Source organism: Melanotaenia boesemani, chromosome 6 (genome assembly GCF_017639745.1).
Source record: "Melanotaenia boesemani isolate fMelBoe1 chromosome 6, fMelBoe1.pri, whole genome shotgun sequence".
In the NCBI taxonomy this organism is placed as follows: Eukaryota; Metazoa; Chordata; class Actinopteri; order Atheriniformes; family Melanotaeniidae; genus Melanotaenia; species Melanotaenia boesemani.
The window spans coordinates 24,585,730-24,611,015 of NC_055687.1; the positions used below are offsets into that span (position 1 = coordinate 24,585,730).

The 25,286-nt window shown below is 36.7% G+C and overlaps 1 protein-coding gene across 1 annotated transcript in view; it reads left to right on the forward strand.

Moving 5' to 3' along the window:
- The window catches only part of cdkal1 (CDK5 regulatory subunit associated protein 1-like 1), a 261,140-nt gene that overhangs the window by 145,952 nt on the left and 89,902 nt on the right, over nucleotides 1-25,286 (forward strand). Inside the window, exons 9-10 of the mRNA XM_041988416.1 lie at nucleotides 1,444-1,610; nucleotides 12,354-12,499. Of these exons, the coding sequence (XP_041844350.1) occupies nucleotides 1,444-1,610; nucleotides 12,354-12,499 (313 nt within the window). The remainder of the gene's footprint in view (nucleotides 1-1,443; nucleotides 1,611-12,353; nucleotides 12,500-25,286) is intronic.

Genomic DNA, 25,286 nt, shown 5'->3' on the forward strand with positions numbered 1-25,286 from the left:
TGTTGAAGCATTTAGGCAAAGACAATAAGAGGCTTAAAAAGGCAAAGAAATCATAGTGATCGGGAGAAGCTGGCAGCTGGAAGGAGAGCTTTGTTGTAGTTAAAACATCTGTTTTAAACTTATTAGTCCCACACTGATAAAGTTTAACTAAAATGTGTTCTTTTGGTATGTCTGATGGGAGCTACTGTCTTTTACTTCTTATCCAATATTTTACCACTGAACCGTGCATTCTTGTGCTCCTTAAAACTTTTTTAAAACCTTTCTTGTGCTAAAGTAAGTAAATGATTGGAGAAGGCTGTGAGAGTGCATCACAAGGCAGCACTCTCTAACCCCTTAGCACATGTCTTTACACTTATCTCTGCAGCATCACAGATCTATCATTTTATCATTCTTTTTACTTCTAATGTCCCTGGATAATGTCTAATGTCATCTATCACTCAAAGAATCTTGAAAAAGTTAACAGATTACAGTTATTAATGTCGCTCTCGCACATTTCAAGTTAAAAATGGCATAATAGTTTGGGTTTTTACACATTATCATTGATCTGACATTCAGCTTACTGTCCATCACAGCTGGTTGTGTTTGATAAAGGCAACATTTCCATTTAAACATAAAGCAGGGAAGTGATATTTGCCAACAAGTGATCACTTCATATGCATATAGAGACTCATTTTAGCAGCAGGTGTGAACTGGCTGCACATTAAACTGTCCTAATGCCACCTGTGAACGACCTCTGTGATAGACAGCATACTGCATAAGTGGTCAAGAGATGTTTAACAGAAAACATCCTAATGGGGATCAGTCTCAATCTGTGGAGGAAACTAAAATGTGGATTGTAAAGAAGCCCTTCCAGTACAGACTCTGTCCAAAATGAAGCAAATGAGAAACCTTTGAGCAATTTTAGGAATTATTAGATTTTTTTGTTTAGCTTTGTGTTTACCACTATGAAGCTGACTTTTTAATTGTTAACAATCTTTTGTTAGACCTTAACTATATATGTCTAATTTCAGTGAGTAAATAAATGAATGAATAAATGAATCAATGAATGAATCAATGAATGACTAAGCAAAGAAATTTTATCTATACTGTTGTTTAATTCAAGTGTCCCTCCGGCTGTAGCCTGATGTTTAATGTTCATTACCTGCAATAGGTGAGGTTATTTTTAAACCAATTAATGAAATGTAAATGTGAAATTCCCATATGCATACCAGCAGTGAGGAATGCCCACATGGGAATCATTGCTCAGGGATAGATGGAGCATTTTTTTCTAGAAAACATGCAGTATGAAAAATCTTGAACTAATTATTGGTAACAGCACAGCTATAACAGTACAGTTATGTCATAAATTTAGATTCAACTAAAGGAGGGGGGTGTCAGCCTAAAAACCAAAGCTAGCCAAGAACGGTTTAATCCATAATATTTTATGTATTTTACTCCTTCCAGAGGGGGTGTGTGAGATCTGGTTGACCAGCGAGGACACAGGTGCTTATGGTAGAGACATAGGAACAGACCTGCCCACGTTACTGTGGAGGCTGGTGGAGAAGATCCCTGAAGGAGCCATGCTGAGGCTGGGTATGACCAACCCACCATATATCCTGGAGCATCTGGAGGTATGCACAACACACTTTGAGATACAAACACACACTGCCATGATGTTTTTCTTTTATTGCTGCAGAGGATTTTACTTTAATGTAAATTATTTCCTCTATAAATATAATTATTATCTAATCATAACCGTAAAACCAGTTATCATGGTGGCATTTAATGACTACACTATTTGGATTTTTATTTTGTTCCCCCCAAAGGGAAACTAATCCCTCATTGTAACTCTAAATAGATTTAAGTACCCTCAATACATATGTAAGTACCCCGACTTGTTTCAACCAGAAGTACCATCAAAGATAATTTTACATCAGTGATAAATAAAACCAAAATACTTGTGTTCTCCAGACCTTTTCCTTTCCATTTACTTTCCTCCTGGTGGTCTCGTGCTATCCTCTCCACGAATAAACAATAATCCTTTGCTTAGATTTAATAAACTAAATGCCCTTCCATTTTGCTTACCAAGCAGTTCAGCTGCAGCAGTTCTCTTCCATTCATTAGTTCATTCTCGTCTTCTCTAATGAGTCAATTAAGGACTATTGTCCCCTCTTTAGCAATCCAATCTTATCAGTCATAATTGTTTTCTAATGGAACAGTGGACAGTGTTTTTCTCTTTTCCCTAATTCTCCTTTTGAGTTTTTTAAGACTGAGAAACATTTTCAGTCATTTAAATTGAGCCCCCCCCCCCCCCCCCCCCCCCTCTTTGTTTTTACACAAATTAATTTATAAAATGTAAAAGCAACAACATATTAACACATCACGGTTTTCCATCATGAACAGACAGTAGGCAAATCTAACGTATTTTCCCGGCATGAATTTTCTCACCTCCTCGTTTGGCTGTGGTCTTTACACACAATCATTTTCTCTTCTTTTAATTTCCTCACATTCACTTCTTTGTTACAGCCACAAATCTTAAAGTTAGAGGATGACAAGAAGAAATTAACCAGCTTTGTTTTCCTTATAACACATTTAAAATAACAGACTCACTGTGTGGAAACCTTGTATATACTTGAACATATCCACAGCAGGGATGAGAAATGGACAACAACACACAGGTTATCGAGATATCAGAAAGTAGAATAAATCTACACACCTACACACTTCCACTTACACACTGCAGAATTTGTACATTTTTCACCTCAGTGTATTGGTCCTTTGTCTATGTGGTTTCTTTTGGTGGCTTGATTGTGCTTTGGGAGTAATTTGTTGGGGAATACCATGTCCTGTTCTTTGCTTACAACAGGAAGAAAAAAAGACCTCTGGCACTTTCTGCCATTTGTGATGCCACGTTTCTCTCTGTCACACTGCTTCTTATTAACATGTTCTGCTGGAAGCCAGGGGCGCATTGTTATCTGAATGTGTGCTTCAGCGAGGAGCTGAAAGTCCCAGAAATAGGATCTTTTGTAAGTTAGTTGGAGTTAACATGATCAATGACACATATTTGCTTAAATCTGATCGCTGACCTAGATAGGCAAAGTGGCTTAAATCAACTTATTTTTCATTTACAAGGATTTTAAGTTAATTTGCCTGTGGTCTTTGAAGCTGAACTACATTACTTTAACTCTGCATGCATTTTTACGCTCTGTCTCAACCCCGATTAAAAAAAAAAAAAAAGTTAATAAAGAGAAGAGGGAAATTTAAGTGGAGAAAAGGAGGACACTGAGGGTAGAGAAGAGGATGATGGTAACCTAGAAAAACAGAACGAAACAAAAGGTTATTTTAAAGTTTAGAAAGAAATAAATCTAGTGAAGTCCACAACAGATACTTTGAATCAGAATGACTGACATAATAGATATACAGAATGAGAGCAAAAATGAAAATAATAGAAAGAAAATTGGAGGGATGAAGGCCTGGGGATAGAGATGAGGGGTAAAGAGGAGTGGGAAAAGTGCTGTGGGAAGCAGCAATGGAGGTTGTAATTAACCAGGGGTTAATGGAGGTGGCTAATTGTTCCCCTCATGTATAGGTAGGTTTTCTGCTTGGCTACATTACAATTAAAAACCCACCCTCCTAATGATAGGGAATAACAATTAACTGATAATTAGAAATATACTAATATACTTGGAAGATACACTAGCTTGGTCTGTGTGTGTGTGTGTGTGTGTGTGTGTGTGTGTGTGTGTGTGTGTGTGTGTGTGTGTGTGTGTGTGTGTGTGTGTGTGTGTGTGTGTGTGTGTGTGTGTAGATATGTTAAGAATCATTTCATATGCTACCAGCTCTCTTCTCTTATTGTCCATGCATTGAATTGAATTATATATTTTTCTTTAATTCCTCAGTCAATTAACCTACATAAAGACGGATGAGAATGGACTTCTTTAACTTGTCATTGTCTTTTGTTGCTCCTGTCCCCTACTTACCCTTTCTGTTTTCTCTTCCTTCTTCTTCTCTCATTTTTGCTTCTTGTCTGTCAGCTACAATTATACCTTTTAGTCACTTTTCTGATTTTCTTTCACATTTTTACCTTTAAATTCTTGTTTGTTCCCCCTAATTACTCTCCCATCACCTATTCTTTTGTCTCTCTTCTCCATCTCTTCTCGTGATGGTTGCAATCACGGCAGTACAAATGGAGTGGTGATGATGATGAGACCAGTTCTCCAAAATATATTTATCAATCATCTTTAAGTAAAGGCCAAATAATATCCTGCTGTCTTGTCCTTTGAAGAACACCAGCACTTATATAACATCATCATGCCAAATGGCTGTGATTGAAGCGGAAAATGTCAAGTAACTTCTCCACTGCCTCGAATGTTAAAGATAACCCTCTCACACACATACTCACAGATGAACACTTTTGTTCTTTCTCCTTCTGTCACACAAGAGCAAACTTTTTCTTCCTATGTGCAGCCTGTTTTTCTTGACAGATGTCGACTGCCTCATACCACCATTTGCTGATTGGAGCAGTTAAAGGCCCAATCACCTCTCACGGGCCACTTCTCACTGACATTTTAGTTGATTGCATTGTGCTGTCAGTTGTTCCTTTTTGAGTATCCCCATGACAGAAAGAAAAAAAAAGGATTTCATGATTCAATCAGGCATGCTGAGATGAATGACATAGCAGATGTCCATTAAACAACAACTTCAGAGCTCATCTCAGCTGGACCAGGAAACATCAGATGTGCTATTCACACTCTCCCTGCAGTTTGTTGAAGCAGCCTCATGTTTCCATCATTCTTTAAGCACAGTCTAAAGTTGTGAATTAGACAAGGTTAATAAAACAGAAGTAAAGCTTTATCAATTTGTAGAAACGCTAAGTTAACCCCAGAGGAACTCCCTTTTTTTTCTTCTATGGCAGAGATGGATAATTGGTATTCTTTTAAGATGAGATAAGACAACACTTCTTTCCTCAGATACAGCTGAAGACAGGACTATGTTGAGTTTAGTTCACTTTTTCGTTTTTGTCAATCTTCTGCTCAAGTACACCATTGATTGGCTAAATGTGCATTTAAACAAACTTAAAATGTAATATTACAGTTACATTTGAAAAATGTTGTAAAAATGCATCAATAAAGATGTTTCTTGCTGCGTGAAACAAGATCTTAATGCATCTTCATGCAGCTGTGAAAAGTGATGATTTAAAGACACTGTAACCACGGAGCTGGAGAAACTCGATTTTTCTGATCTCCATCAGGCTTCCTAACTTTCTAGCTGAAATTTGGTTTTAGTTTACTTGACATGGATGGTAATACACACATGCTTCATTGGTGCAGAAAACACACACACAAGAAGAAACATTAATTATTAAAGTGAAAGACCAATGGAACATATTTATGTGTCTCTTAGGTTTTTCTGATTTCTTTGATCAGTGAGCAGCACTTGACAGTTGTTGGTGTGCTATACTTGATTTCTGTTTAGGAAAATGTCCTTAATAAGTGTATCTGCTAAACAATCTAGGATATCAAATAAATTGGTCTTACAACGGCTGACACAAACCTTCATAATACATTTTGATTTTGATGAAATCTTTGGGAGACTCTTTACAGTAAAAGTCTATTGTAAATGTGACCTAGATAGAACGCCATTAGATTTACTTAAAGGAGTTAAGAGAACTCGGTTACACAACTAAGACAAAAAATACTTTGAGACATTTATTAATTGAGAAAAACAACGTTATGATGCTGTTGCGTTGGGAGGGATAAAACACTGAATGCTTACAGTAAGGCTGGTTAGATAATTAGTAATAATAACTTCTGGCTTCTCTATTAATTTGTTGATTGACTGATTTTTGTGGAGATTTATATTGGTAATTCCTGTTGTCTCTTTGTGGCATTAGCATTTTTTCTGGACAACAATGATCTCTTCAGTTTCTTGTTGCAGCTAAAAGCAAACTGACACATTCTTGATATTCAAAGGAAATTTACAAGATGGGTTCTCACCACCATCGTTATCCACCTGAAAGTCCAGTGAGCTATTCAGACACATACATCTAGATCTCCTTTTACTGTGCAATGTGTGCATTTTATCTGCAACTTGTGAAGTTCTGCAAGTCCGATATGCACTCTGGGGTAAATCGAGTGCAGCCTAAAGTGTTTGAAATGTGAAACACCAGGCAGCCAATTCCTCTGTCTGCTGTTACAGTGTGTGGAGACCTGGACTTCCAGTACTGTCCTGGGAATGGTTTGTAGAATATTTTTCTCTGCAGACTCCCCTGAGTAAAGCTTGTTAGGACTTTGTACAGGTTGGTGTAGATGTCTGAGACTCTATGTGCATGCACTCAGTTAAAATATTTATCATTCAAATCAATTCAAATTTTACTTTAAAATCACTTTTCATACAAAAAAGCAGCAGAGTTCTTTAAATAATAATAATAATAAAAAAAAACAAAAAAACAAAAGCCTTAACACACTAACCTAACAAATAAAAAACACACCAGGCACCAGCACATGTTTTACATGCAGATGGGTCACCAGTCCAAATCCATATGTGGAAGTGCATTCTGTACTAATTGATAACCCCATAAATTCAATTTAACCCTAAATATAGAATTTTATCTTCTCATTATGAATATGTAAATAAAAACAAATGGTTTTAGGTTATTGTTAACATTTTAGCTGGAAGGCCAAAGAAGAAAGAAACTGAATAGTCACAAATGTGTTTTTGGTGTTTTATTTCTCTGGGGAAGTGGAAAGAATGGTGAAGGGGGTGTAGCCCACCACTGAGGCTATTTGGAGCCAAATCATCTTTCATCTCCTTTCTCCTCTTTCCCCATATGTGTTCTTTTCATGGCTATCTGATTTGAGGGTAAGAGATATCAGATCCTTTTAGCTAATCCAGTTAAAATAGATCCTTTCTGGTTCATGCGTCTTTGTGAGCCAAACTTACACTAAAAGATGAAAAGAATTTGTCGGTTTGTGTGAATAAGACATGAAGGCAGTGGGTGGAAACAAGAAATGAAAACAATATGCATTTGCTTTTAAGACTGTCAGGATTGATTAGAAAAAATATTAAAACGTAAGGAGTTGAAAGCAGTTAAAATTTTTTTCCTCCAGTGACCGACGAGACAAATTTTGCTCATCAGAGCACTATTTTTTATTTTAGACTGTTAATAAAACTGAAACACTTGGTGGTGAGAAGTTCGTTAGATAGCTCAGCCTGAGCATTCTTACACTGTGCTATTATTCAGACCGTTTGATAAAAGTTGCGGCCAAAATCATTTTGTTTTCATCGTTTGATTCCTCATGTTCACTCTCTTGCGCTCATATTCATCAACGTGATACATGGCATATCCTAATTAGTATGACTGTTTGTTTTGACTACGATTAATTGCATTTTTCCATCACTTCTGTAGACATTTGCCCTCATGCCAGTGCCAAAAGGAAGCACTAAGGCATCTTCTTTTTAAAACATGATCAAATTTCCTTCAAAATCAGCCGGCTCTTATCATGGCTGCCACATACTGTAGATACCACCATGTCATTTTACTCAACTTTTTAAAGCTGAAAAGACTTATTTCACTGGAGTCTTCACTCAAAGGGACCAAAGCTTGCCTTATCTGCGTCCTTGCTGTGACATGCACATGATAGCTATCATCAATCAAACCTCACTTTACAAATGTGTGTGTGTTAGTGGATATTAGAAGTTTTCATATAAGAAATTATTAAACAAAGTTCACTCTGGAAATGCAGCATGTTCATAGAGCTAAAACCAAACCCTGGATTTGAAGTACTTTATTTATTTCTTTGTATTTATTTTCTGATGGATTTATTATTGTAACTTGGATGTAAATCTTCCAGATGTAGTGTACTCACAGTTATATACAAATGTAGTGTGTGAAGTACATATTTTGTACACCACACACTCACCGTATTATAAAGCATTGGCAGTGAGGAAAGCAGAACATTATGAAGCCACGTCTCTGCTATACATTCACCTTTAAAATGTTTAAAATGTACATGAATGCCTGCTCCCTTCCATGTTGTTCTTTGTCTTTGTGTGACACACATATTCACACATGCTGCAGCCTGATCTCCGTCACCAATCAAGCTCCATTTTTCAACCAAATTAATTCTTTCTAATTTGGAGCTTCCAGCGGTCAACCCCCTGTGGTGCTGCAACTGAGCTGCATTTGTGTGTGCGTACATGCACACATTTGCTTTAGTGTCTGCGTATGAAGGAGAGAACGTTCAACAATAGACCTTAATTGAGAAGACGGACTGCAATCAGCATATTCTTGTAGGAAATCATTAAATCATTTCTTCCTCCCCTCTCTTTTTCCCCCCTTTCTCTTTCTTGTGGTGATTAGCCTGGTGATGATGGCATCCCATTTACATCCATCTGAAAAATCTGACATCTGTGGTCTCTCTACCTCTTTTATAGAGGAAATTAATGCAAGAATGAAAGAAAAATAAAGTCGCCAACTCTTTTAATTAATAGGCTGCATTAAAATGCTGTATTTTTAGTGAGAATATAAGAGGTGGGACACAAAAGCTACAGGCTTTTGATCCTGCCTAGCTACTGAATAGTTTAGTCTGACCATCGCTGTCAGTGGTTTTGGAGGCATTTAGCTTGATTACATCTATAATGAAATAAAGACTATTTGAGGTTTTTATTAAATTTTGAGATTTTATGACTGAAAAATACACTTTAAATATGTTGTATGATATATTGATCATGATTTAATGTTCATCTTTTGTCAGATCATGTTCAAGTTTAGCCTAGGATGGGTAGTTAAGAGTCTTTAATCCTAAAGTAATTTTTATCCTTTGATGTGAGCACGGTTTATTGAAGCTGCCTACTTATTTGACCATTAGTTTTATCACATTTAGTAGTCGTAGTACTGAACTTTCTCCATTTGTAGACAATCTGTCTTACTGTGGACACATGAACATCAAGGTTTCTTCAGAGAGGTTTGCAACCCTTTCCATTTTCATGCAAGTCAACAATTCTTAAACCTAAGTCTTCTGAGAGCTCTTTTGTGCAAGGCATGGTTCACATCAAGAAATACTTCTTGAGAAAAGCAAATTCAAAACTGGTGTGTGGTTTTTATAAGATAAAGCAGCTTTAACCAATACCTCCAGCCTCATTACATTGATTGGACTCCATGTTGCCTCACTCCTGGCTCCAATTAGCTCTTGGAAAGGTCATAAGCCTAGGGGGTCACATACTTTTTCCACCCCGCACTATGGATGTTTACAAGTTGGGTTCAATAAAACCATGAAAACATAAACTTTTTTGTGTGGTGGTAGTTTAAACAGACTGTGTTTTTCTCTATTGTTGTGACTTAAATATCAATCAGAACACATTTTATGACAAATTTATGATGAAATCCAAGTAATCACAAAGGGTTCACATACTTTGCTTGCAACTGTGCATGTGTGTATATATATATATGTATATGAAATACTAGGGCTGCCAAATTATTAAAATTCTTAAACAGATTAATCACAGTTTACAAATGGATTAATCATGATTAATCACCATTCGCGATTATGCCTAAAATTAGCCATTTTTACTGTATTGTATCAACTGAAAGAGCCAATGCTTGTCAGGAGAGAAATTTCTCTTTGTCCGTCAAAACCCATTCAAATGGACAGAAAATTGTGGTTCTTTTTTTTTTTTTTTTTTATACGGGAAAATGCTCTTAAAAGACCAAGACACGTTTTTTAATTGTTTTAGTTTTGAGGCAAGACAGCAAAGATAAGACATTTTATGACTATGTTTTACAAACATGAAGCATAAATTGGGCTTTCTTTTGCCTCTGGTTCAGTAAATCTTGGTCATAGCGAGATGAAACTTACAGTTCTGGAATCTGTGAGATGTGTGCTTTCAGTAGAGGAGTCGTTTATCCATATTCATGCCCGTCAGTTGGACAGAGGAGCTATGATTTATGTTGTCATAGAAATGATTTTACTGAGCTGTTAGTTGAGATTCTGGACTTTCTGTGGATCCCACACATGCTTAAAGCTGACTGTTAACCCCTTAACTCCTGGTTGTGGAGGGTGCAGGCGCAAAAAAGTTAAGCTAAACAGTCAAGCTAAGAATGCAAAGTTACAGAATTCATAGGCAAGAAATCTGGATAATGAAGCAGTAAAGGTGCATGGATGGAAGTTATTGTGCATATTGTGAATGTTTCTCTCTCCTCACCATCTAGAAGCTGTGAGATTCTAATCCTGCTTTCTGTCTGTTCACCTGATGCTGATATTCATCAGATATTGTTTTCTTCTGTGTTTAGAAAGAAGCAGCTTCACAGCTTTAAATTCATCCTGCTGACTTTGTACCTTTTATTTAATAAATCCTGAATATTTCATCCTTCTTTCTCATAAATATTTGATTTCATATTTATTTGGAAACATTTTACCTGCTGCTGTATAAAGACAAAACTGCTGCTGAACATGTTTATTGGTTTACTGCAGGGGTCTGCAACCTTTCCAATCTAAAGAGCCATTTTTCCCTCAGCCAGCTAAATGAAACTTGTTTAGAGCTGCAAATGTTACCAGAGCTTTTGAAAAAAGACAACTTATAATTTTTGATAAATATCTGTTATAGGAAATTTGTCATTTTCAAAAGAACCACATTTTTATTTCTATTTTTGAGTTTTAAAATAAAGATAAACATAAAACTATTTCAAAAAGAAGATAGTAGAAAATGATGCTAAAAAAAACCCATAGCCAAAAATAGTAAAAAAAAAAAAAAAAATTACTGGTACTTTTAGTGTCATTATAGTGTGGAAATTTAATGCGTTTAATGTGTTTTAATTATTCCCTAAAAAAATGTAAAAAAAAAAACAAAAAAAAAAGCAACAAAAACAAAACTGCATTGGTAATATATCTAAATTTAAAAACATTAGTTAATTCTTCATCATTTTTAGCCATGTATTAAGAGCCACTGTGGAAGATCCAGAGCCGCAGGTTGCATACCCCTGATTTAGTGTTTATAAACCAACATTTCATGCGATTTAATCAAGATTAAAAATTTTAGTCGTTGCCCTGCATTGATAGACACACACACACACACACACACACTTTTGATAGAGTAGAAACTCCAGAACATGGCTTAAGTATTAGTATGATTCTTTCAGTGAAACCAGGGAGATACCTTGAGGCCTAAAATCCTTACTTAGCTAATTATAAACCTAATATGTTTTTTTTTTTTCTCTCTTTTCCCTTTTATCATTATGATTTGAGATGGGGACCCTGATGCCTCAGTAACAGCCGTCGACTTGTCAGACATAAAGGAACCCTGCCAGAGCAGCCTTGACTCTTGGGACTTAAGATCTTGTGGGTGCATGATGAATTCCCGGAGCTGCTTTTTCTTTTATTTTAGCTATATAACAAGGAGAAATAAAATGTAGGAGAAAAACTAAGAGGCATTGTATTATAGATGGTCTGTAGGGAAAAGAGCACACAAAGAAGCAGGAATGTTAATGGAACCGTTATTTTATTCAGTGAGCCAACAGCGAGATTTTGCTGCTTGTTTCTTTAGTATTTCTCAGCTAACATCCAATATGTTTTGAGCCTAAATGTTTGTTCTCAGATTATTGAAGAACAGCCGTCTTTTGGAAAATTGTTAGAGCATCAATTATTGATAGAGGATTTGATAAAATAATTTTTTTATGATTTTTATTTATTTAAACAAAAGTACATCAACAAATTTCAGTTTTCACATCAAACCTTTATTTGTTTTGTTTCTACCTTCCAGTTTTAATTGGCAGCTGTTCTTTTCTGTGCTTGTGATGAATTAATGAATCATGTTATACTCGACAACTGCTTTAAATGAACTTGATCAATTCTAAAGCTTTTTTCATTTTTATATAAAGACCAATTTCAGCTCATCTTGCTGTTAATTAATTTATTAGATTTTAGTTGCTATACTGATGTACTTTTTCCTTTACTGATTTTCTTTTCTTTTTGTTTATTTCTGTTTTAAGTTTTTTTTAGACATTTGTTTAGACACCACTTGTCTTTAATGCAAATTAAATACCAAACTTTTATATATTCCAGCTTTAAAGAAGTGCTGAAAAAACAAGTGTTTTAAGCGACAGTAGGAAAATGACAGCTTTAGCTCCGGATGCAGGCAATTAGTGCGGTGGTGCTAGAAACTTTGAATGTGTTATCACCTTTTATGAGACAGACTGAACCTTCAGTGTATTATTGTCTTTCAGTTTTCCCTTCTTTTAAGCTCACAACCTGAGCAGAAGCAGTTTGAACTCACTTGGTCACATGCAGAGAAATCAACATATTTATTCTCTTTCTATACTCATGAAAGATGTAATTTTTTTACCCCATGTCTCTCTTTCACCCTGTGTGTCTCACTAGGAGATGGCTAAGATTTTGAATCACCCCCGTGTCTATGCCTTCCTTCATGTTCCTGTGCAGTCAGCTTCAGACAGTGTACTGATGGACATGAAGAGAGAATACTGCATTGATGACTTCAAAAGAGTCGTGGATTTTCTCAAAGAGAGGTGAGGCTGGATGTGGACTTCTAATGCAAAATCTTTGAGTCTGTTATGTTGTTAAAATTTGAAATGACACAGGATTGCTTTCCATAGTTCTACACAAACACTTACCTTTCTTAAGAGACTCAGATCAAAACAGAACTGCACATGTGTGGACACCTCAATGCTTGAGTCTTGTATATCTTGATGTCCTGGTCTGAATAAAATGTTAAGCTATTATAGAAGACATTGAAGAACAGGGAGGTAATTCTTCATTGTAGGCAAAAGAACGTCTTTAAAAGCTTTTTTTTCACAGCTCATACCAGAAGAGTTTGAGTTTAGCTGAATTGGTCTGAATAGTTTGAACTAATTTGGGATCATCTGTGATGGGCTTCTCGTTCATCCACTTTAACCTTGGCTGGTGGTTTTGTGAAGCAAATGATTTCTCAGGTGGTTTTGTATAAATGTTTACATTTTCCATTTCTTTTAAGAACCTTGTTAGCTTGTTTTTAAATGTAAACATCTCGAAATTTCACACTTACGTTTCTCTGCATCTTTTTTTTTTTTTTTTTGGTTGTCTCTAATTCATTAGAGCATGATTTTACTGTTAAGCCCTGATTCCTGACACGCTCTATGTTTGAAATAAATTAAACAAGTGACCTATGCATACACGGATATTAAAGCTAAGTTTTTACATTCTTGATACGAATTAGTTGGAGTCACATACTGCACACAGATTTGACTTATGATGCTACCTGAATAATAAAAACTCAGTTTTGCTTAACTTTATAATAGATAATCTGTCATGGAATTTGAGTATGATTAATTATGGCAGTGCACGTAGGCGTGGTAAATAAATATAGATCTGATACCCTGATAATACGCTCTGAAGGGATTCATGTGAAAATGAGTTTGTGTCTTTTTTCTGTCTTAAATCTGTAGGTATTTTTGTAAGCATTAGAGGATGGGTGTTAATATATACAATGTTATATTGAAGCATGTTATTGCTTTTGAAAGATGGAAACCATCCATTTCTTGCACTGTGGATTAAATCCATTTATGCTGGCATTCAGTAGATTTTATGCAAATACTTCATACAGGTCAAAGTGGAGCAAGATTAGATGTAAAATGTGTGTCAGAGCATCAACCTTTATTCAGGTTACTGTACAACTTTTATATATTCTGAGCTTTCCATCCAGTGTTATCAGTTCAGAGTATTAAAGTTCAAAGATACTAATGTAGCCAGAAGAGCTGAAACACAAGGTCTGTTGCTGCTAGGGCTGTGCGATGTGTTGGGTTTTGATATTGGCTATAAATGATCACAAAAACAATATCAACTAAACACTATTATTAATAAAATAATTTTGCCATATTACCCTCTGCTATTGTCACATGTTCTGTATGACATGTGCATCATTGCCACTTCAGGCAACTACTGGATGTAGGTCCTCCGCCCATGCAACTTACCATTGCCAACTTAGCGACATTATTTCTTTATTTAGCAAGTGCGCAGACTTCTTTATTGAGTCTTTTTAAAATAAGTGACTGTCAACAAATGTTGGGTGTTATTGGAGAGTGATGTGAAAACATGTACAGTATTTACCGCCAGTTAACAGGGTTGAGAGGGTGTGTGTGTGTGTGTGTGTGGTTGGCATAGACTGTATATAAAAGATGGAGCCTCTGTGACATCACCTGTAGGTTTCTGAAGGGCTGAATTGAAGCTCATTGGGCAGTTCCCAACATCACCATCTTGGTAGCGTCACACGTGTCGTCATTCCCGGAAAATCCAAAAATGGGCAAAGAGGTGGAGCTGAGAGGGAGACTGTGAAGTTGGGGGTGGATGATTGACACCCATCAAACTCCGAACTGCTTGTAGCTAAGAGCTATTTGAGCGAAGCCGGAGCTAACGGTAGCTAACCAGCTAACGGAGGTAGATGGGCTAAAGCTAAGGCGAGCTGTTAGCCGGCTAAAAACCGCGTTTGTGCTGCACTCTCCCTTCTTTCTGCGGATATTGGATACATGCCAATCAAAAAAACACGCCCCTAATTTACAGAATTTCAAGATCAAAAAACGTCCAAACGGATGAATTAGAAGTTTACCCCCCTCACAGTTGTCATGAAGGCAAACTTGACCTATCAATCCTAAAATGGACTTTTGTACCAGGCTTTAAACATGTTTATTTCTGCTGTCAAGTCGGCCTTTTTTAACATGGGAGAATATGGAAATTTGCTCTGTTTAGGAGCCAGCCCCTAGTGGGTGAGGGATGAACTGCAATTTTTTGCACTTCTGCATAGGCTTCACATTTCACCGCCAGAGGTTGCCATTTGGTGGTGGGTGAGGGTGGGGGTTGACGAGAGTATTACGTGTAACTTATATGCAGTCTTAAACAAAATGTAAATCTCAGCAACCTTAAAATCAGCTCCACCGAGTCATGTGTTCATGAACTCTGTAGCTGTAACAAGAGACATGATGAGAAAATATACTGACAGCTGCACTCAGCTGTGAAGTCATGTCACTTCCTCGTGGACTAATTTTCCATAATCTACAAATATTGGATCCATTTTAATCCATTTGGAATGACGGTAGATTCAGCTTGTTAGCTGTGCACGTTCTCAAAATAGTCATAACGTTACTGAGTGTTTCCATCTTCACCTTCCTGGGAGAGATTATAAAATTATTATATTTTGTCTCATTTTCAGGTGGTTGATGCATGGAAGTTTGTGCCTCACTGCTGCCCTGTCGGCGTGAAAGCTTTGTGTGTGCGCATCAGAGCAGAACTGCGAGAGCGTGACACAGAGCAGCTATGACATGCCGTCATGTAAATCAGATAAATAACATCAGACTGTTTATTTATTTTTTTTTAATAAAAGGACACAGTCCCCCCACATCCCCCACCTCCACCCCATATATTGTTAGGGGAAACACTGACTTATCGTTCGCACTCTTCTCAGTGAGCAGCAGTGCTGCCATAGGCCGCTACTCCGCTCTGAAGCTCCCAGTATAGTGCCAGAATAAGCACTCTTGCCCTGAAAAACATGGTTGTGCTTATTTCGGGACAATTGTCCTTGAGCAGCAGTCCCTCCCAGCTACACAGCAGGAGATGTTCACCTCTGATCCACACACAGACTGAAAATGAGCGAAGTTACTGCTGGCTGATCCATCCTGGCTCACAGTCAGATAATAAAAATGGCTATGTAGACTTTAGACATGATAAAGTAAAAAGTTAAAAATGTATATGTTTAATTGGAGCATACTGATTAAAATCAAACATTTTTTTAACTTTGTAGAAAGATTAAAAGATAAAAATAAAATATAAATGAATAAACAAAAATGCTAAAGCAGGGCCAGTCGTGGTTTGTTATACCCTGGGTCAATGTCCTGCTTCGGTGCAATGAGTAATCATGTTAAATAATCGTGATATCAATATTGACCAAAGGTGATTATGATTAATCAATAATGGTACAACCCTAGTTACTGCACCTGTGTATACAAAGTATTTCTTTTTTCCAAATCTTTAGCTAGAACTAAGTTTCTATAGCCCTGTGTGGATTAAGTGTACAGTAGAAATTTTAAACATAAAGGCACTGGTCTGGTCAGAGTTTGAACACTGTGGTGAGTGGAGATGAAAAGAGGCAGTGTATACACAGACATACACATTCACACACCAGTGCATTTGCTTTGAGCTGGTGTGTGTTTTTGGCATCTGTTATATAAACATGCATCCAAATACAAACGTGTGATGTCCGTTTTGTGAAATCAATACCGGTAGACTTCCAGCAGTATGACCTATTTGGCTTTTGTAGTAATAGCAGGGGTGCAGTTGAAGTTCTGGGAGAGAGGCCAGGAGTTCATGCAAGCCAAAAAAAACACACCTCGTGTATGTGTGTGTGTGTCTATCTGTGTCAGAGGAAAAATAAGGGCCTGTGTGAGTGTGCATTTATAAAACATTAATGTTCTTTTTAAAGCACCCAATCCAAAGGTTTGGGTCTTTCAGAAATGTTAAAGACACAACAGAGAGCTATACAGGAGGAGATAGTGAGAGATGAAGTATGTCAAGTGCAAGAATTTGTGTGTTGTAGTTGTGTTTGTTCTTGTTGCAGTATTTAAAAGCAAGTCTGTAAAAAGTTACAGCTCAAGAATCCATTGCTTTAAGAACTTTGATGGCTTTTACGATGAAATTAAACTTATGCTACATACATCCATTTTTTTCTTTTCTTTTAAACACAATAATGTGTCCTCATCTTGTCAAAAAAATATTATGAAGACCATCCCCTTGTTTATGTCTTTTCTCCTTTGATCCTTTGGGTTAGTGTGTCCACTCAGGACTGCAGCACTCAGGATGTAATAACGGGATAACCACATCCACTGGCTCGAGTATAGAGCCACCCTCTGTATTTCTGAGCAAGAAAAGTACAGCCAGGTGCTCTGTTGTTGATTTGGAGAGCAAATACACAAGTCATTGCACAGTTGTTGCATTTTTAATTAGCATATTTTTATCAATTTCTTCAGACAAGAGAATGACACAAGCGTGTTGTAAACAATGACTACATGTTAACAGGGGTTGTCATAACAGATTTTCACTGCACAATAACTGTGGTCAGCAGATTTGAGTTTTATTAAATATCTGAAGGATATGTAGCAGTATAAACAAGGTTGTTAGTCACATTATTTTTTTATACTTGTTCATTGTTTCTTTTGACTCTTTGGCATGCATGTTACCTCTTAACTTTACAAACTGTACAAAAAGAACAATCATACTTAATATGTAGCAGTGTGAAACGGTGTGGATTCACATTTCCCAACATTTGCTGTCAATAACATGCCAACTAAAAATAGATCACCCATGATATCATATCTACACTATTGGCACATCATTTATGTTTCTCGTAACCATGCTTACATTAGTTAGTGCTATACAGTGGCACCTTTAAACTTTTTCATTAGTTTCTTAAGACATTCCACAATCCTTTCTGGTCCATCTAATGAGAAGCTTGAGAAATTGTCTAATCAGACAACTTGCAATGCCTGCAATGTGTATTAAATTACCCCAGGCATAGAGGTTAAGGACCTTACAATAGGGCTCTTCTCCAGCAGGGTTAATCTCCGGGTTTATCTGTATGTCTGGAGGGCTCATAGTGGCACAAATCAGTTTTCTTCTTTCAGGCTGTTCCTACCCGAGGACCACTGGGCCAAGGCTTGCCCAGCAGACAATTGCCAGTGAGCTCAACCCTCAGGCCTGTCGCTGGGAGAGCACCCTGGTTTCCTCTTTCTATTAATGCTGCTGTGAATCCTTTCTCCTGATTCATTATTGTCTGTTACTCACCATTAGTCAGCCTTCTTCTGTCATGGGAAATCCCCTGGGCTGCCATTTTGTTTAGCCATTTTCTCTTTTACAAGCACAGTCGACTTAAATAATTTTAATGTTATTTTGAAAAAACACAAGCTACATTGGTGTGCTAGTAACTTTATTTTTTTTGTATGTCACTGACAAACACTTATACATATAGAAGTCAGAGCTTCTCCCATGAAATCTCCCTAAAAAAACAACTGACAGAAAGCTTTTATTTTGTTTATTGTTTCTTTTCTGCAGGTAGAATGGTAGGATTATGCATTTCTTCAGAGTTTATGGGGCATTTTAAGCAGCAATACTAACCCTTGAGAGATTTCACACTTTGGCTCATTCTGTCTTGAGTCTCTTCTCTAAGCTCTTTCCAGTGAGTGAAGGTCAGTCTGATTTTGACTCTTGTCTCATCTCTTGTACCAATTCTGTATCTGTCCCTCGCTTCCTCAGTAATGTCCTCTTGCATTTATTTGCTGAGTCAGTCATGGTGCGCATCCAAAACGGTCAGTGTGTTGATATCCAGTTGCTGGTGTTTGACGTTGTGCTGTCAGCTGTCACATGATGCCTTGGGCTAGAAAAATTAAAAAAGAGTTGTGAAGTGCGGCTTCTCCCCCAGGATGCTGCAGGGCAATGACAGCTCGAGGAGTGTGCACAATCAATGTCAAAGTGCCTTCAAAATGAATCGCAAGCAGATAGTTTTCAGGTTGGAAACTTTAAAACTACATGCTTCTTACTTAAAAAAGTGATCTGCTACTTTGCCTGCTGTTGAGGTTCATATTCAGAAATCTGAAATGGCTTAAATTCAAAAGAATGCAGAAACTCCAGCCCCTGTTTTTCTTGTAAGTAGATGATCTATTAAAGGTTGGGACTTTTGATTGTTGTTTTTTTTTTTACACAAACTCAGTGTGAGGAAATGTTTGAATCTTTCTGCATGTCTGTTCTTTCAGTGATATAACCATGCTACAATCATGACATTGTTTTTATATGATATATTATCCCTTTGTTTCCTGCTCTACCATTTGACTTAATGAGTTTTTTTAATAATTCTTTTCCACTTGTAAATAGAACCTTCCATTGAAGTCATTCAATCCCCGTACACCGAGGAGAAATTGTATTAAATGTACTTTCCTTTGAGTAACATAATCACTTTACAAAACCAAATTGTTTTTGCCGTGAATAATTCAAACAATCACTACAATAATAATTCAAATTAAAATGGTTAAATTGTTCTCATCTGCCAATACAGACTATATTTTTCACTCTTTTTGCTCTACTTGTATCAATTAAAATCATATAATGAAGTGCAGTCTTTATGTAATGATGTACGGTGGAAATCCTGTTAGCGTGGAATAAGGCTGTTACAGACTGTGTGAACATGGTCAGAGGATTTTCCACAGTTGTTTCATAGTTTGCCATAATATCTGGGCAGATTTTCCCTCAACTGCTCTTGAGGATTAAGAATGTTTGAACCATTGGGGCTCAAGATGAAACGCTGGAAAAGAATAGTGATGCTTGTGAGTTGGGGATTGGCTGTGTATGTGTGCAGAGGAGCAGCATCTGGCAGTATAGATGTTAAACTTGAAGGCTAGTTTCATCGAGTTGAGATGAGGGGGAGGTTTAAGCCATCACGGTACCATATTGGGATTAATGATTGGGTATGGTTTAGCACTGATTAGCTTTCCAGAACTTCTGGGGTTTCCCTGGGGTTATGGCTTCCTGACCTCTGAAAAGGCATTTCCTCCCAAGAAAACACACTAACTCTCTTTTATCTCAGCTACAGCCATTCCGTCTAACATTAATATCTACTTTATATGATATGTATAGTATTGGAGAACTGAAGTTAGACACACAACATTGATGAATTCAAGCAGAAATTAGAAAGAAAGCCTATTTTTCTCCCAACAGACTGAGGATTTCAACAGGTGATTAATCCTAGTGATGCCAGCAACTGACTGGTTCAGCGACCCTTGACATATAATTGGTACTTAGATACTTGACCTATTGCATGACCAAGGGGTACCGAGCATTTTCATTCATTCTTAAGTTGAACATTGAGTTAAGATTTTCCTTTGCTTTAGTATGCTGTGTCTTGGTTTAACTCTTTGAATTTAAATTTTTCTTTTCTTTCTTTTTGATTTTAATTTTAATTTTTTTTGTTTAGTTTTAATGAATAGTATTTAACTGACTTACTGCAGATCAAATATATAAATGTATTTACTCTGACCTGAGTTTGGAGGGGGAGAGGGATTTCAAAATTATCTCAACATATGTACAAGCGGGAGTGGAATCTTTCTGATGGTCACTGTACTTTTGAGCACTTGTAATTTAACTATTTGGCTGTTATATGCCAACCAAAGTTAATATTTTGGGACTTGGCACAGATATGGCTGTTTCTTTTATTTGATTTATTTATTTATTTCAAATTTAAAGACCTGTTCAAACTTAGGGAAAATCGACTTCAAACATTAATAATCTGCTTAAAAGAATTAGCCTTGTGATGCAACAAAGGGCACTCTGTTGACAGAAGCTCTTTAAATACATTTTAATTTATTTCAGATTTGTTTTATACAGTATATAATTTTTTAAATGATAGGCCCTTTATGTGCATCTTCCAGCATCCTATCATTTTTGGTCACATGATCTCAAGATTCATGATAAAGACTTGCACAAGCAAATGAGAAAAAAAGTAAAAAAATAAAAAAGAGAATATGGTAAAAGATAATATATTGCATATTTCAGGTGGTGAGGAAAGTGTAATGTATTACTGATTGATTCCCAGTTCACACTGCGTACAGTGTCATCCGTCTTCTTCATTGGTTATGTGCGTAATTTGGTCCGTTTTCAGGGAGCTGTTGACGCAGAAGACGGAGCAATACCACCGGAAATCGCGGCGGCAGAATAGCTGACATGCAACCAGCAAAAGAAACATACTAGAGAAGAAGAGAATCAGGAAGGGAACAAAAAAGCTGAAGAAGAATGAAGACAAGCACATCAAATGTAGAAATTGTGAGCTTTTGAAGAAACACTGAATGTGAACGTTTAGGGCATGTTGGGCATTTGGAAACAACTTTATTCTGCTGCATTACCGCGGCTAAATAGTGTCTGAAACTGACATCGGCTCGCAGGAGTGAACTCTGAACTTAGCACTGCCCTCTAGTGGAGGAACTGCCTTAACAACCATAGCAAAAGACACATGGAAGTATGAGGACGGTGACGTATGACAACGTTTGAATTGAACGCTGCTTTTTACATATGTAAGGGAGCATAAATGGATCTTTAGTCTCTAAGAATTATCAGCATCTTGATGTCAGTATGTTGCAATGGTCAGCCAGAGTGACGCTGACTGTTGAGCTAATGTTGATTATTAACTTTGTCTCTAAATGTCTTTTAAGTCTAGCAACCGTTCCTTTTCAAACAATAGGCTCCAAGGCAGTTGTGTTTGTGTCCTGTCTTTGAGTGTGTTTGTGTTAGTCATTGGCATTAGTCATGAGGAGTGAGAGGGTTATATCAAACCTCCCTGGGTTACAGCAGGACACATGCATCAGTCGCGTGACTACGAAGTGATTGTATGCAGTCTGGAGACAGTCGCTTGATCTGTTTGTTGTTGAAGATACCTTTATTAGTTTGCACACACATGCCGTCACACACCGCAGGGTTTAAGGTATCAGCTGGGGCTAATGTTTCACTTGAATGTTGGGCGGGAGAGGAGGCATCTCCCTAAAGGCCCTGGAAAGACACAGAAGGAAAAAAAAATGTGAGAGAAAGAGGGGAGAACAGGAGAGGCGGGAAGACAGCAGCGAGTTAGACCAGTTTACTGCTATAACTCGACACACTGGCGGGACTTGTCAAGTTTCCACCCCTCCTCTCCTGTCCCTCCAGCTGATGATTCAGCAAGTAAAGCAAATGAAGCATTGAGTTTCTGTGTTTGTTTTGACTCTCGGTCTTTGATTTAAAACTGCTGTTTATCTGCAGCAGAGGCACGTACAGCACTCAAGGTAATATCTCACACAAATGCGTACTTGGTGTTTTAATCTTGCCAGTCAGTGGCTCCTCATCCATACTTTCACCAAGTGTGTGGCTGGCTTTTAACTCCCATCTGCACATGAACCTTTGTCTGACCAAGTAAAATGCGGTGCTTTAAAAACTTAGCAGGGTTATAAATGAAATTGCAGCTGTATTTGTTTATCAACTTGTTTGTTTATGCTACCTGTTGGTTGGTGTTTAAAAGTCATTTAATTTAGAGGTGTTAGAGGGAAGGAGCCTTCTTGCCTGCATACCTGTGTGTGTGTGTGTGTGTGTGTCAGTAAGCCTAGTGTTGTGAATTGGCTCAGTTTGAACAACAGGAAACAAGCAGAGACGACTCATTAACTTCACAACAAGCTGAAACTGAGTTGTGTGTGTGTGAGAACCAGTGTGTGAATAATGACTCTTGGCAATTTCTAACACATTGTTGTCCTATTGACATTTCCTCCGAATTAAACCTTATTTCCTTTCCTTTAACCACACATAAGATACAAAGAGCTTCACTATAATTACAAGAATCAAGTTTTCCTTCATTAAGTTGTGTCAGTGTATTATTACAGCTTGTCAGACCATATCACCTATCCTTCCTGTCTTTAAAAATAAAGAGGAGCAGGAGGTTTGTGTGTTTGCACGAAGAAAATTATGTGGTCTATTTGCACTTATGTAAGCGTGTGTGCTTCTTTAAAACTTGTTCACACAACATTGAAACTCAATGCTTCCTGGTGTACTTTGTGAGCAGGTGGCAAAACAACCCAAGCCATATTCACACAGTCTGGGAGGATCATTTAGAGAGAACAAGGTGTTCCTTTTTTTTCAGCTGCATCAGTCTGTGCTTGACCCCCTTTAAGTCAAAAAGTAAAATCCACTATTTTTCAAGGGTGATGTCATTCTTTATGCTTTTTATTAAAGCTTGTGTTCCTCTTGAGGCGTTTATGTAGGTCAGACATCAAGTGGTTCGTCAATATTATCTTTAGCTAAGTCATTGTCGCTTGTTATTGTCATTTTTATCAATAAAATTCTTTCATGTGATTTATCCTCATGAGAATGACGGTTATCTGTTTTCCTGAAATGTTTTGAAAGTTATCACAGTTTGCTCACTAGTCACACATTCTCCGTATTTGCCTAAAAGATACTCTGGTATTTGTTTTTTTTTTCTCTCCTCAAACCAAATGTTTGTACACTACTATGGGAAAGTACTTTGAACAATTTCCCTCCTACAAAGTACACAGATTACAAACCGAAACTGTGAGGTCTGATTTACCTGAAGGAATAGGCTATTAAAATGTTTTTTTTTTTAGGTTTTAGACTGGCTCACAATTTTTTTTTTGTTTATCAGTACATATTACAAAGTCACTTTAACTGCAAGATAAATCAAATTAAATAAAAAAAAATTATAAGTAAATAGAAATATGTACATAATCCATCACTTCTACACTAAGTCTCTGTATTTACAGTTGATCTAACCGTATCCAGTGAAAGGCTGAGTGTTAGTCACCTGTAAGAGACAGACGAGTGACACAAAGTGAAAATATTAAAGAGTTAAGTTATTCCTGGTCTATACCTTTATATATTTATGTTTAACAATGTGCATTATTCTCCCATTTGTAAATAATCACTATTTTCCCAAATTTCTGAATTACATCTCACACTTGAAGTATTTGTGTGTTTTGTACTGTAGTCAGTTCAAATCTAAACACCTTTAAAATGTAAATACTAAAATCTTCACAGGTACATGTGAAAAAGATAGCAATAAGATAGCGAGATGGTAGAATATGAAGATGTAAACCAAACACCTAATCACACATCAAGTGGCGAGAAAGCAGTGCGTTACCTTTTGATGTGCATGCTCTGTCCCAATGTGCTCACATGCTCCCACACAAGGGCAGCTGATACTTGGGTACACCCAGGAGCTCAGTAATAATTGAGTTTCTGACTCACCTTGCACTCCATATAATATCATATTCCTTCTGCTCAGTATTTGAGCCTTTGAGAGGTATTTTCAACCACAGTTTCACTCACAGTTGATGCCTTGTAGTCTGTGTAAGAGTTCCTGTCTGCATTGGCATGCATCCTCTCTTTTTAACGTAATCATTCACTTATTGCAGCCTTGCTGAGATTATGATGGCAGCAAGCTCTGTTGTCACTTCAGATTTAGTGTTTCTGAATCATGGGCATAAATTTGTCTTGAGTGATGCTCAGTTTCCACCCTGAAGAAAGTACTGAAGGACTCCGTTTTGTGGCAGAACACTATGCTGTAACAGGATTATCAATATTATCAATTTCACTACCAGATATTTTAATCAATGATCAATGTTAGACACTACAGTATTAAGATTATTGAATAATAATGATTATATTTAAGAAACTTTACTAACTTTAGTTTGATTCTGTTTACCTACTAATAAATGGATTCATCTCAGTTTTGCATAAATGCATTATATAATATAATCAAATCAGGTTGAGTATATTTTCAATTTTGTGTTTTCTAAAGTATGACCAAACTTATGTAATGAATTTTGCTATAATTTGCTATTTTGTCACAGTTTTGGTGATGAGAAAATGAAGAAAAACTGTTAATTTTATTTATTCAGTTGTGGGATTCTGCTGTTTATCATGTATTTAACCCATAAGATCCCGACGTGACATATGTGTCACATACAGTTTCTGAGACATTTTACTTCAATTTATGGTATAAATTTTGCTCTAAATCCCGTTGAACACAATGTGATACTTTTCTTCTGTCCCCTAGAAAATACCCAGAAGCAGAAAATCATATTATAGTATTTTTAAACTATCACATGAAAACGCAGTAAATTTTGGTTTACTAACACTACATCAGGGGTCTCCAACCTGCGGCTCTGGAGCTGCTAGTGGCTCTGAAGCTTCCACAATGCCTCTAAATACGTGTCTAAAATATTTTTTTAAATCTATCTTTCTCGTCATTGGGTTGGAAACCAGGGACATTTTTTTTTTCTTTTACATCATTTTCCACAAATATCTACATTCCTTAGCAGAAAGTCTGTCTATCCTTTTTTTTTTATAAAGGTTTTATATTTTTCTTTATTTTAAAACCTAAAAATGGAAATAAAAATGTGGTTCTTCAAAAATAACAAATATGTGGCTCTTAATTAAAATATATATTATGTTGCTTTTTCGAAAAGTCTCATAACATTTGCGTCTCTAAAGGAGTTTTATTTAGCTGGCTGAGGAAAAAATGGCTCTTTGGATTGGTAAGGTTGCAGACCCCTGCACTAAACACATAAACAGGTTTAGCAGCAGTTTTCTCTTTAAACAGCAACAGTTAAAATATTTCTTCATATATATTTATAAAATCACATATTTATGAGAAAGAAGGAGGAAGTGTTCAGGATTTACTAACTAAAAGGTAAAAGGTCAGCAGGATGAATTTAAAGCTGAGAAACTGCTTCCCGTCCAAAAATCACGATGTTC